This window comes from Podarcis vaucheri, assembly GCF_965113315.1.
Source record: "Podarcis vaucheri genome assembly, chromosome: Z".
Classification (NCBI taxonomy): Eukaryota; Metazoa; Chordata; class Lepidosauria; order Squamata; family Lacertidae; genus Podarcis; species Podarcis vaucheri.
This window is the reverse complement of record NC_138758.1, coordinates 53,256,334-53,269,543: the sequence shown is the minus strand read 5'-3', so window position 1 is coordinate 53,269,543 and position 13,210 is coordinate 53,256,334. Positions and strand designations below refer to the sequence as shown.

The window sequence follows — 13,210 nt, the reverse complement described above, 5'->3', positions numbered from 1 at the left end:
CGCCCCACAAGTGGGGTTCTCTGGGAACCCTCTGCCCCCCACAAGTAGACCAGGCTGCTCCCCCTCTGCGCCCTACAAGTGGACCAGGCTGCTCCCCCTCTGCCCCCCAGAAGTGGACCAGGCTGCTCCCCCTCTGCGCCCCTCAGGTGGACCAGGCTGCACCCCACAAGTGGGGTTCTCTGTGAACCCTCTGCCCCCCACAAGTAGACCAGGCTTCTCCCCACAAGTGGGGTTCTCTGGGAACCCTCTGCGCCCTACAAGTGGACCAGGCTTCTCCCCACAAGTGGGGTTCTCTGGGAACCCTCTGCCCCCCACAAGTAGACCAGGCTTCTCCCCACAAGTGGGGTTCTCTGGGAACCCTCTGCGCCCTACAAGTAGACCAGGCTTCTCCCCACAAGTGGGGTTCTCTGGGAACCCTCTGCCCCCCACAAGTGGACCAGGCTTCTCCCCACAAGTGGGGTTCTCTGGGAACCCTCTGCGCCCTACAAGTGGACCAGGCTTCTCCCCACAAGTGGACCAGGCGGCTCCCCACAAGTGGACCAGGCTGCCCCCCTCTGCGCCCCCCAAGTGGACCAGGCTGCCCCCCTCTGCCCCCCACAAATGGGCCATTCTGCTCCCGTCTTCCCCCAATTGGACCATTCCCCCCTATTTCCGCAAATGGTCTCGTCTCCCTCCCGCTTCTCTACAGCCGAGCCAAACCATCCGCCGCGGCTGGCGGGGGTGGGGTGGGGTTTGGGGGCTTCGAACCTGACGTCACCTTGGCAGGATCCAGTTCCAGCAGGAGGGGGAGGAAACCGGCGATCCCCCCCTTCCCCGGGAATCGGTTCGACCATCGGTCCAGGCGCTTCCCCCCCCCCCACCGGACCGGAGGGAAAGGGCGATGGTCTCTTCCAATCTCCCCCCGCGCGGTCGGGGAGATTTGGAGCGGTCCGAAGCGCCCGATGTCGCCTGGCCTGTTGGCTCCGCGCAGGCGCAGTGGAGGGAGCCTTGCCGGCTCCGCAGCGGCACCGTGTGGCCGAAAGGAGGAAGAGCGCCTTAAAGGGGCCGCGGCTGGGAAATGAAAGGGGGGGGGGAAATCCACTTATGGGGAGAAGCCTGGTCCACTTGTGGGGCGCAGCCTGGTCCACTTATGGGGGGCAGCCTGGTCTACTTGTGGGGAGAAGCCTGGTCTACTTATGGGGAGCAGCCTGGTCCACTTATGGGGTGGCAGCCTGGTCCACTTGTGGGGCGCAGCCTGGTCCACTTATGGGGGGCAGCCTGGTCTACTTGTGGGGAGAAGCCTGGTCTACTTATGGGGAGCAGCCTGGTCTACTTGTGGGGTGGCAGCCTGGTCTACTTATGGGGAGCAGCCTGGTCTACTTATGGGGAGCAGCCTGGTCTACTTGTGGGGTGGCAGCCTGGTCTACTTATGGGGAGCAGCCTGGTCTACTTATGGGGAGCAGCATAGTCCACTTATGGGGGGGCAGCCGGGTCTACTTGTGGGGAGAAGCCTGGTCCACTTATGGGGGGGCAGCCTGGTCTACTTATGGGGAGCAGCCTGGTCCACTTATGGGGTGGCAGCCTGGTCCACTTGTAGGGGGCAGCCTGGTCTACTTATGGGGAGCAGCATAGTCCACTTATGGGGGGGCAGCCTGGTCTACTTGTGGGGAGAAGCCTGGTCCACTTATGGGGGGGCAGCCTGGTCTACTTATGGGGAGCAGCCTGGTCCACTTATGGGGTGGCAGCCTGGTCCACTTGTAGGGGGCAGCCTGGTCCAGTTGTGGGGAGAAGCCTGGTCTACTTGTGGGGAGCAGCCTGGTCTACTTGTGGGGAGCAGCCTGGTCCACTTATGGGGTGGCAGCCTGGTCCACTTGTGGGGGGAAGCCTGGTCCACTTATGGGGAGCAGCCTGGTCTACTTGTGGGGAGCAGCCTGGTCTACTTGTGGGGAGAAGCCTGGTCCACTTATGGGGAGGCAGCCTGGTCCAGTTGTGGGGAGAAGCCTGGTCTACTTGTGGGGAGCAGCCTGGTCCACTTATGGGGTGGCAGCCTGGTCCACTTGTGGGGGGAAGCCTGGTCCACTTATGGGGAGCAGCCTGGTCTACTTGTGGGGAGCAGCCTGGTCTACTTATGGGGAGCAGCCTGGTCCAGTTGTGGGGAGAAGCCTGGTCTACTTGTGGGGAGAAGCCTGGTCCACTTATGGGGAGAAGCCTGGTCTACTTATGGGGAGAAGCCTGGTCCACTTATGGGGTGGCAGCCTGGTCCACTTGTAGGGGGCAGCCTGGTCTACTTGTGGGGAGCAGCCTGGTCCACTTATGGGGAGAAGCCTGGTCTACTTATGGGGAGAAGCCTGGTCTACTTGTGGGGAGCAGCCTGGTCCACTTATGGGGTGGCAGCCTGGTCCACTTGTAGGGGGCAGCCTGCTCTACTTGTGGGGAGCAGCCTGGTCCACTTATGGGGTGGCAGCCTGGTCCACTTGTGGGGGGAAGCCTGGTCCACTTGTAGGGGGCAGCCTGGTCCACTTATGGGGAGAAGCCTGGTCCACTTATGGGGTGGCAGCCTGGTCCACTTGTGGGGGGAAGCCTGGTCCACTTGTAGGGGGCAGCCTGGTCTACTTATGGGGAGCAGCCTGGTCCACTTATGGGGAGAAGCCTGGTCTACTTGTGGGGAGCAGCCTGGTCTACTTATGGGGAGCAGCCTGGTCCACTTATGGGGAGCAGCCTGGTCCACTTATGGGGAGATGCCTGGTCTACTTGTGGGGAGCAGCCTGGTCCACTTATGGGGAGCAGCCTGGTCCAGTTGTGGGGAGAAGCCTGGTCCACTTATGGGGAGCAGCCTGGTCCAGTTGTGGGGAGAAGCCTGGTCTACTTGTGGGGAGAAGCCTGGTCTACTTATGGGGAGAAGCCTGGTCCACTTATGGGGAGGCAGCCTGGTCTACTTGTGGGGAGCAGCCTGGTCTACTTATGGGGAGGCAGCCTGGTCCACTTATGGGGAGCAGCCTGGTCCACTTATGGGGTGGCAGCCTGGTCCACTTATGGGGGAGCAGCCTGGTCTACTTATGGGGAGGCAGCCTGGTCCACTTATGGGGTGGCATCCTGGTCCACTTATGGGGAGCAGCCTGGTCTACTTATGGGGAGGCAGCCTGGTCTACTTATGGGGTGGCAGCCTGGTCCACTTATGGGGTGGCATCCTGGTCCACTTATGGGGAGCAGCCTGGTCTACTTATGGGGTGGCATCCTGGTCCACTTGTGGGGAGAAGCCTGGTCCACTTATGGGGAGGCAGCCTGGTCCACTTATGGGGTGGCATCCTGGTCTACTTATGGGGAGGCAGCCTGGTCCACTTATGGGGAGCAGCCTGGTCTACTTATGGGGTGGCATCCTGGTCCACTTGTGGGGAGAAGCCTGGTCCACTTATGGGGAGGCAGCCTGGTCCACTTATGGGGTGGCATCCTGGTCCACTTATGGGGTGGCATCCTGGTCCACTTATGGGGAGCAGCCTGGTCTACTTATGGGGTGGCATCCTGGTCCACTTGTGGGGAGAAGCCTGGTCCACTTATGGGGAGGCAGCCTGGTCCACTTATGGGGTGGCATCCTGGTCTACTTATGGGGAGGCAGCCTGGTCCACTTATGGGGAGGCATCCTGGTCCACTTATGGGGAGCAGCCTGGTCTACTTATGGGGAGCAGCCTGGTCTACTTATGGGGAGGCAGCCTGGTCCACTTATGGGGTGGCATCCTGGTCCACTTATGGGGAGCAGCCTGGTCTACTTATGGGGAGCAGCCTGGTCTACTTATGGGGAGGCATCCTGGTCCACTTATGGGGAGGCAGCCTGGTCTACTTATGGGGAGGCATCCTGGTCCACTTATGGGGAGCAGCCTGGTCCACTTATGGGGAGGCAGCCTGGTCCACTTATGGGGAGCATTGCCATTCCCTCTGCTAAGCCTGGACGCAAAGCGTCATGGGGATTGTAGTTCGGTCAGGACGCCTTTCAAGCCATTCGGTGGCTGTCGGCGCGCCGATTGGCTGAGGCGAACCTAACGCCCGCCCCCGGGGCGGTGCTTCGCGGCCGACGTGCCACGATTGGGTATATGTTGTTTAGTCGTTTAGTCGTGTCCGACTCTTCGTGACCCCATGGACCAGAGCACGCCAGGCACTTCTGTCCTCCACTGCCTCCCGCAGTTTGATCAAACTCATGCTAGTGGCTTCAAGAACACCATCCAACCATCTCATTCTCTGTCGTCCCCTTCTCCTTGTGCCCTCCATCTTTCCCAACATCAGGGTCTTTTCCAGGGAGTCCTCTCTTCTCATGAGGTGGCCAAAGTATTGGAGCCTCAGCTTCACGATCTGTCCTTCCAGTGAGCACTCAGGGCTGATTTCCTTCAGAATGGAGAGGTTTGATCTTCTTGCAGTCCATGGGACTCTCAAGAGTCTCCTCCAGCACCATAATTCAAAAGCATCAATTCTTCGGCGATCAGCCTTCTTTATGGTCCAGCTCTCACTTCCATACATCACTACTGGGAAAACCATGGCTTTTACTATACGGACCTTTGTTGGCAAGGTGATGTCTCTGCTTTTTAAGATGTTGTCTAGGTTTGCCATCGCCTTTCTCCCAAGGAGCAGGCGTCTTTTAATTTCGTGACTGCTGTCACCATCTGCAGTGATTATGGAGCCCAAGAAAGTAAAATCTCTCACTGCCTCCATTTCTTCCCCATCTATTTGCCAGGAGGTGATGGGCCCAGTGGCCATGATCTTCGTTTTTTTGATGTTGAGCTTCAGACCATATTTTGCGCTCTCCTCTTTCACCCTCATTAAAAGGTTCTTTAATTCCTCTTCACTTTCTGCCATCAAGGTTGTGTCATCTGCATATCTGAGGTTGTTGATATTTCTTCCGGCAATCTTAATTCCAGCTTGGGATTCATCCAGCCCAGCCTTTCGCATGATGAATTCTGCATATAAGTTAAATAAGCAGGGAGACAATATACAGCCTTGCCGTACTCCTTTCCCAATTTGGAACCAATCAGTTGTTCCATATCCAGTTCTAACTGTAGCTTCTTGTCCCACATAGAGATTTCGCAGGAGACAGATGAGGTGATCAGGCACTCCCATTTCTTTAAGAACTTGCCATAGTTTGCTGTGGTCAACACAGTCAAAGGCTTTTGCATAGTCAATGAAGCAGAAGTAGATGTCTTTCTGGAACTCTCTGGCTTTCTCCATAATCCAGCGCATGTTTGCAATTTGGTCTCTGGTTCCTCTGCCTCTTCTAAATCCAGCTTGCACTTCTGGGAGTTCTCGGTCCACATACTGCTTGAGCCTTCCTTGTAGAATTTTAAGCATAACCTTGCTAGCATGTGAAATGAGTGAAATTGTGCGGTAGTTGGAGCATTCTTTGGCACTGCCTTTCTTTGGGATTGGAATGTAGACTGATCTTCTCCAATCCTCTGGCCACTGCTGAGTTTTCCAAACTTGCTGGCATATTGAGTGTAGCACCTTAACAGCATCATCTTTTAAAATTTTAAACAGTTCAGCTGGAATACCATCACTTCCACTGGCCTTGTTATTTGCAGTGCTTTCTAAGGCCCATTTGACTTCACTCTCCAGGATGTCTGGCTCAAGGTCAGCAACCACACTACCTGGGGTGTACGAGACATCCATATCTTTCTGGTATAATTCCTCTGTGTATTCTTGCCACCTCTTCTTGATGTCTTCTGCTTCAGTTAGATCTTTACCACTTTTGTCCTTTATTATGGTAATCTTTGTACGAAATGTTCCTTTCATATTTCCGATTTTCTTGAACAGATCTCTGGTTCTTCCCATTCTGTTGCTTTCCTCTATTTCTTTGCATTGCTCGTTTAAGAAGGCCTTCTTGTCTCTCCTTGCTGTTCTTTGGAAATCTGCATTCAATTTCCTGTATCTTTCACCATCTCCCTCGCATTTTGCTTGCCTTCTCTCCCCCGCTATTTGTAAGGCCTCGTTGGACAGCCACTTTGCTTTCTTGCATTTCTTTTTCATTGGGATGGTTTTAGTTGCTGCCTCCTGTATAATGTTGCGAGCCTCCATCCATAGTTCTTCAGGCACTCTGTCCAGCAAATCTAAATCCTTAAACCTGTTCCTCACTTCCACTGTGTATTCATAAGGGATTTGGTTTAGATTGTATCTTACCTGTCCAGTGGTTTTTCCTACTTTCTTCAGTTTAAGCTTGAATTTTGCTATAAGGAGCTGATGATCTGAGCCACAGTCAGCTCCAGGTCTTGTTTTTGCTGACTGTATAGAGCTTCTCCATCTTTGGCTGCAGAGAATATAATCAATCTGATTTCGATGTTGCCCATCTGGGGATGTCCATGTGTAGAGTCGTCTCTTGTGTTGTTGGAAAAGCGTGTTTGTGATGACCAGCTTGTTCTCTTGACAGAACTCTATTAGCCTTTGCCCTGCTTTGTTTTGATCTCCAAGGCCAAACTTGCCAGTTGTTCCTTTTATCTCTTGATTCCCTACTTTAGCATTCCAATCCCCTATAATGAGCAGAACATCCTTCTTTGGTGTCACTTCGATAAGGTTTTGTAAGTCTTCATAGAACTGGTCAATTTCAGTTTCTTCAGCACCAGTAGTTGGTGCATAAACTTGGATTACTGTGATGTTAAAAGGTCTGCCTTGGATTCGTATCGAGATCATTCTATCATTTTTGAGACTGCATCCCAGTACAGCTTTCGCCACTCTTTTGTTGACTATGAGGGCCACTCCATTTCTCTTACGGGTTTCTTGCCCACAGTAGTAGATATGGTAGTCATCCGAACTGAATTCGCCCATTCCCGTCCATTTTAGCTCACTGATGCCCAGGATGTCAATATTTATTCTTGCCATCTCATTTTTGACCACATCCAACTTACCCAGGTTCATGGTTCTTACATTCCAGGTTCCTATGCAATATTTTTCTTTACAGCATTGGACTTTCCTTTCGCTTCCATGCATATCCACAACTGAGCGTCCTTTCGGCTTTGGCCCAGCCGCTTCATCAGCTCTGGATCTACTTGTACTTGTCCTCCGCTCTTCCCCAGTAGCATGTTGGACACCTTCCGACCTGAGGGGCTCATCTTCCAGTGTCATAACTTTTATATGCCTGTTGTCTTTGTCCATGGAGTTTTCTTGGCAGGGATACTGGAGTGGCTTGCCGATTCCTACTCATGGGGAGCAGCCTGGTCTACTTGTGGGGAGCAGCCTGGTCTACTTGTGGGGAGAAGCCTGGTCCACTTATGGGGAGGCAGCCTGGTCCAGTTGTGGGGAGAAGCCTGGTCTACTTGTGGGGAGCAGCCTGGTCCACTTATGGGGTGGCAGCCTGGTCCACTTGTGGGGGGAAGCCTGGTCCACTTATGGGGAGCAGCCTGGTCTACTTGTGGGGAGCAGCCTGGTCTACTTATGGGGAGCAGCCTGGTCCAGTTGTGGGGAGAAGCCTGGTCTACTTGTGGGGAGAAGCCTGGTCCACTTATGGGGAGAAGCCTGGTCTACTTATGGGGAGAAGCCTGGTCCACTTATGGGGTGGCAGCCTGGTCCACTTGTAGGGGGCAGCCTGGTCTACTTGTGGGGAGCAGCCTGGTCCACTTATGGGGAGAAGCCTGGTCTACTTATGGGGAGAAGCCTGGTCTACTTGTGGGGAGCAGCCTGGTCCACTTATGGGGTGGCAGCCTGGTCCACTTGTAGGGGGCAGCCTGCTCTACTTGTGGGGAGCAGCCTGGTCCACTTATGGGGTGGCAGCCTGGTCCACTTGTGGGGGGAAGCCTGGTCCACTTGTAGGGGGCAGCCTGGTCCACTTATGGGGAGAAGCCTGGTCCACTTATGGGGTGGCAGCCTGGTCCACTTGTGGGGGGAAGCCTGGTCCACTTGTAGGGGGCAGCCTGGTCTACTTATGGGGAGCAGCCTGGTCCACTTATGGGGAGAAGCCTGGTCTACTTGTGGGGAGCAGCCTGGTCTACTTATGGGGAGCAGCCTGGTCCACTTATGGGGAGCAGCCTGGTCCACTTATGGGGAGATGCCTGGTCTACTTGTGGGGAGCAGCCTGGTCCACTTATGGGGAGCAGCCTGGTCCAGTTGTGGGGAGAAGCCTGGTCCACTTATGGGGAGCAGCCTGGTCCAGTTGTGGGGAGAAGCCTGGTCTACTTGTGGGGAGAAGCCTGGTCTACTTATGGGGAGAAGCCTGGTCCACTTATGGGGAGGCAGCCTGGTCTACTTGTGGGGAGCAGCCTGGTCTACTTATGGGGAGGCAGCCTGGTCCACTTATGGGGAGCAGCCTGGTCCACTTATGGGGTGGCAGCCTGGTCCACTTATGGGGGAGCAGCCTGGTCTACTTATGGGGAGGCAGCCTGGTCCACTTATGGGGTGGCATCCTGGTCCACTTATGGGGAGCAGCCTGGTCTACTTATGGGGAGGCAGCCTGGTCTACTTATGGGGTGGCAGCCTGGTCCACTTATGGGGTGGCATCCTGGTCCACTTATGGGGAGCAGCCTGGTCTACTTATGGGGTGGCATCCTGGTCCACTTGTGGGGAGAAGCCTGGTCCACTTATGGGGAGGCAGCCTGGTCCACTTATGGGGTGGCATCCTGGTCTACTTATGGGGAGGCAGCCTGGTCCACTTATGGGGAGCAGCCTGGTCTACTTATGGGGTGGCATCCTGGTCCACTTGTGGGGAGAAGCCTGGTCCACTTATGGGGAGGCAGCCTGGTCCACTTATGGGGTGGCATCCTGGTCCACTTATGGGGTGGCATCCTGGTCCACTTATGGGGAGCAGCCTGGTCTACTTATGGGGTGGCATCCTGGTCCACTTGTGGGGAGAAGCCTGGTCCACTTATGGGGAGGCAGCCTGGTCCACTTATGGGGTGGCATCCTGGTCTACTTATGGGGAGGCAGCCTGGTCCACTTATGGGGAGGCATCCTGGTCCACTTATGGGGAGCAGCCTGGTCTACTTATGGGGAGCAGCCTGGTCTACTTATGGGGAGGCAGCCTGGTCCACTTATGGGGTGGCATCCTGGTCCACTTATGGGGAGCAGCCTGGTCTACTTATGGGGAGCAGCCTGGTCTACTTATGGGGAGGCATCCTGGTCCACTTATGGGGAGGCAGCCTGGTCTACTTATGGGGAGGCATCCTGGTCCACTTATGGGGAGCAGCCTGGTCCACTTATGGGGAGGCAGCCTGGTCCACTTATGGGGAGCATTGCCATTCCCTCTGCTAAGCCTGGACGCAAAGCGTCATGGGGATTGTAGTTCGGTCAGGACGCCTTTCAAGCCATTCGGTGGCTGTCGGCGCGCCGATTGGCTGAGGCGAACCTAACGCCCGCCCCCGGGGCGGTGCTTCGCGGCCGACGTGCCACGATTGGGTATATAGGCCCTAGCAACGCGCCCATTGGCTGAGGCGCCTATCAAATAACCTAACCCCGCCCCATACGTGGCGTCAGACGCACGATTAGGCCCGCCTTCTAGAAGCGACGCGCCCATTGGCTGAGCCTACCTGTCATTGACGTAACCCCCGCCCCAGGGGTGGGTCTTCAGCAGCAGCCGAGACGCCATTGGCCCCGCGCTTGTGAACGCGGGCGCTGATTGGCTGGGCCCTTCGCGCTCCTCATTTCTCCTCAGAAGGCGCAGCAATGGCGGACGGAGACTTGAAGCGCGTTCCCGACGTAGATATCGACGAGGCCGACGGCGTCTTCAAGTACGTCCTCATCCGCGTCACGGCGCCGGGCGCCGGGCCGGGGAAGGACGTCGTGCGCGGCTACGCCTGGGCCGAATATCACGGTGAGGGAATATCACGGAGAACGCCGGCGGCGACGTCTGATTGGGCGAGGCGCACGCACGTCAACTGTGGAGGCGGGGAGAGAACGACTATGGCGCTTTACGATTGGGCGAGGCGGGGAGAGAAGGACGGTTGTGAGTTCCGATTGGGCGAGGCGGGGATGGAATGCCGGTTGCGGGTTCCGATTGGGCAAGGTGCAGGCGCGGAGAGAACGCCGGTTGCGGGTTCTGATTGGGCGAGGCGTACGCACGTGCTTATTGAAGGCGGGGAGAGAAGAACGGTTGTGGGTTCCGATTGGGCGAGGCGGGGAGAGAATGCCGGTTGCCGGTTCTGATTGGGCGAGGTGCAGGCATGTGTGGCTAGTGAAGGCGGGGAAAGAACGACGGTGACGGGTTCCGATTGGACGAAGGGGGCAATTGAGGCGGTGATGGAATTCCGGTTGCGACTTCTGATTGGGTGACGCGCCGGTATGTTATATAGCGGAGGCGGGAGGAGGACCCCGGTTGTGTCTTCCGATTGGGAGAGACGTTGGCGAGGCGGGGAGAGAACGCCGGTTGTGGCTTTTGATTGGGCGAGGCGCAGGCTAGTGGAAAGTGAAGGCGAGATGGATCATAGGTAGGCGGGGCTAGAACGCTGGTTGCGGCTTCCGATTGGTAGAGGCGTCGACATGTGGATAGTGAAGGCGGGGAGAGAACGACGTTTCTGGATTCCCATTGGGCGAAGCGGGGAGGGAACGACAGGAGCGAGTTCCGATTGGACGAATATTATTCCCATAATATTGCATTATTATTATTATTATTATTATTATTATTATTATTATTATTATTATTTCCCCTCTAGCCGACATCTATGACCGCGTCTCGGAGGACCTCTCCCGGCTGGGGTTCGAGTGCGAGTGTCTGGGCGGCGGGCGGATCTCCCGGCAGAGCGGATCCCGCAAGATCCACGTCTATGGCTACTCCGTGGTGAGCGACTCTGGGTCCTAGAATTGTAGTTGGGGACTACCATTCCCATCATCCCTCACCGCTGGGCCGGCTAGCAAAGGATCATGGGAGTTGTAGTCCCAAAGAGGTGGGGGAAACGACCATTCCCATCATCCCTGACCGCTGGGCCAGCTAGCAGAGGATCATGGGAGTTGTAGTCCCAAAGAGCTGGGGAAAACTACCATTCCCATCATCCCTGACCGCTGGAGCAGCTACCAAAGGATCATGGGAGTTGTAGTTTCCCCTGCTGTTTCCCACTGGCGATGGATCATGGGAGTTGTAGTTCTAAACAGCTGGGGAAAACTACCATTCCCATCATCCCTGACATCTGGGCCGGCTAGCAAAGGATCATGGGAATCATAGTTTCCCCTGCTGTTTCCCACTGGCGATGGATCATGGGAGGAGTGGTAGTCCCAAAGAGCTGGGGAAAACTACCATTCCCATCATCCCTAGCTAGCCGGACCAGCAGTCAGGGATGATGGGAATGGTAGTTTTTCCCGCTCTTCTCTCGCTAGCTAGGGATCATGAGAGTTGTAGTTCCAAACAGCTGGAAAGAACTACAATTCCCATCATCCCTTGCGAGCCGGACCAGCTGTCAGGGATGATGGGAATTGTAGTTTCCCCCGCTCATGGGAGTTCTAGTCCCAAAGCGCGGGGGAAACTACAATTCCCATCATTCCTGTGATAATTCTGACTGCATTTTATTGCATTATCACGTATTGATGGCATAATTAAATTACACTATATTATTATTAGTAGTAGTAGTAGTATTGGTATTATTAAATATTATTATTAGTATTATTAATTATTATTATTATTATTAATTATTCTTCTTCTTATCGTTTAGGGGTTCGGCCGGGCGCCGCATTCGGTCGCCACCGAAAAACTACGCGCCACTTTCCCGGACTATGAGGTCACCTGGGCGGACGACGGCTATTGATTTGTGATCCAATCAAATAAAATTTCGCATTCGCACCCTTTCTATTGCACGATTTCGGTCATCTGCTTCAGGATTCGAACCCGGATCCCGCCCCAAGAATCAGAAACTACAGTTCCCAACAGGGCGCCGGGAACTGGACTCTTAATTGCCCACTGTGGACATCCCAACTACAGTTCCCAAGATTCTCGACCTGGCGCCAGGATCCGGGTTCGAATCCCGGGAACTGTAGTATCCTGCAGGAGGCGCCTCACCGAACTACAATTCCCACCATGGACATCTTGCCTCTGGGAATTCTTCCGGTTCCCTCTTGCCCAGGGGAACTCTGGGAGTTGAGGCGCCCGGAGCAAACTACGGTTCCCACAGCGCCGCTTCACAGATGCATCATGGGAACTGTAGTTCCCCCTTCTTTCCTATGGGTCTCTGGCGCCTCCTAGTTATCGGCACCCCTGGATCATACTATAGTTCCCAAAGCGCCACTACGGTTCCCAAGGCGGCGCTGGGCGTACTACGGTTCCCAAGCTGCTCCTGGGACTACGGTTCCCAGCTCCCTCCTTCCGGCCCAGAGAACTCTGGGAGTTGCAGCGGCGCCCGGAGCAAACTACAGTTCCCGGGTGCATCATGGGAACTGTAGTTTCCTGGTAGCGCCAGGAGAGGAACTCTTCCGCCTTCTTTCCTATGGGTCTCGGGCGCCTCCTATTTCCACCCTGCAGCGTACTATAATTCCCAAGATGCCGCTGGGCGTACTACAGTTCCCAAGATGCCCCTGGGCGTACTACAATTCCCAAGATGCCCCTGGGCGTGCTACGGTTCCCATTAGCAGCCAATCCTCCTTTCCTATGGGTCTCGGGCGCCTAGTTATTGAACCCTGAGCGTACTATAATTCCCAAGACGCCACTGGGCGTACTACAATTCCCAAGATGCCCCTGGGTGTGCTACAATTCCCAAGGCGCCACTGGGCGTACTACGGTTCCCATTAACAGCCATTCCTCCTTTCCTACGGGTCTCGGGCGCCTAGTTATCGGCACCCCTGAGCGTACTATAGTTCCCAAGCAGGGCAGAATGTACTGCAACTCCCAAGATGCCCCTGGGCGTACTACGGTTCCCAAGATGCCCCTGGGCGTACTACGGTTCCCAAGATGCCCCTGAGCGTACTATAGTTCCCAAGCAGGGCAGAATGTACTGCAACTCCCAAGATGCCCCTGGGCGTACTACGGTTCCCAAGATGCCCCTGGGCGTACTACGGTTCCCAAGATGCCCCTGAGCGTACTATAGTTCCCAAGCAGGGCAGAATGTACTGCAACTCCCAAGATGCCCCTGGGCGTACTACGGTTCCCAAGATGCCCCTGGGCGTACTACGGTTCCCATTAACAGCCAATCCTCCTTTCCTATGGGTCTCAGGCGCCTCCTATTTATCTGCACCCTTTAGCATACTATAATTCCCAAGATGCCACTGAGCGTACTACAGTTCCCAAGATGCCCCTGGGCGTACTACGGTTCCCAAGATGCCCCTGGGCGTACTACGGTTCCCAAGATGCCCC

The 13,210-nt window shown here is 55.5% G+C and overlaps 1 protein-coding gene across 1 annotated transcript; it reads left to right on the top strand.

Moving 5' to 3' along the window:
* Window positions 1-9,530: 9,530 nt before the first annotated feature.
* On the top strand, window positions 9,531-11,678 carry PHPT1 (phosphohistidine phosphatase 1). Its single transcript, XM_082208441.1, has 3 exons — window positions 9,531-9,751; window positions 10,590-10,714; window positions 11,580-11,678. Exons 1-3 carry the CDS (start codon window positions 9,604-9,606, stop codon window positions 11,670-11,672), a joined length of 366 nt encoding a protein of 121 aa, XP_082064567.1. The 5' UTR covers window positions 9,531-9,603; the 3' UTR covers window positions 11,673-11,678.
* The last annotated feature ends 1,532 nt before the right edge of the window (window positions 11,679-13,210 follow it).

Excerpts from the sequence above, each read along its gene's own strand:
- PHPT1 (XM_082208441.1), top strand. The coding sequence starts at position 9,604 with ATGGCGGACGGAGACTTGAAGCGCGTTCCCGACGTAGATATCGACGAG. Across the intron at positions 9,752-10,589 it reads CGCCTGGGCCGAATATCACG|CCGACATCTATGACCGCGTC; the intron begins GTGAGGGAATAT and ends TTTCCCCTCTAG. Across the intron at positions 10,715-11,579 it reads ACGTCTATGGCTACTCCGTG|GGGTTCGGCCGGGCGCCGCA; the intron begins GTGAGCGACTCT and ends CTTATCGTTTAG.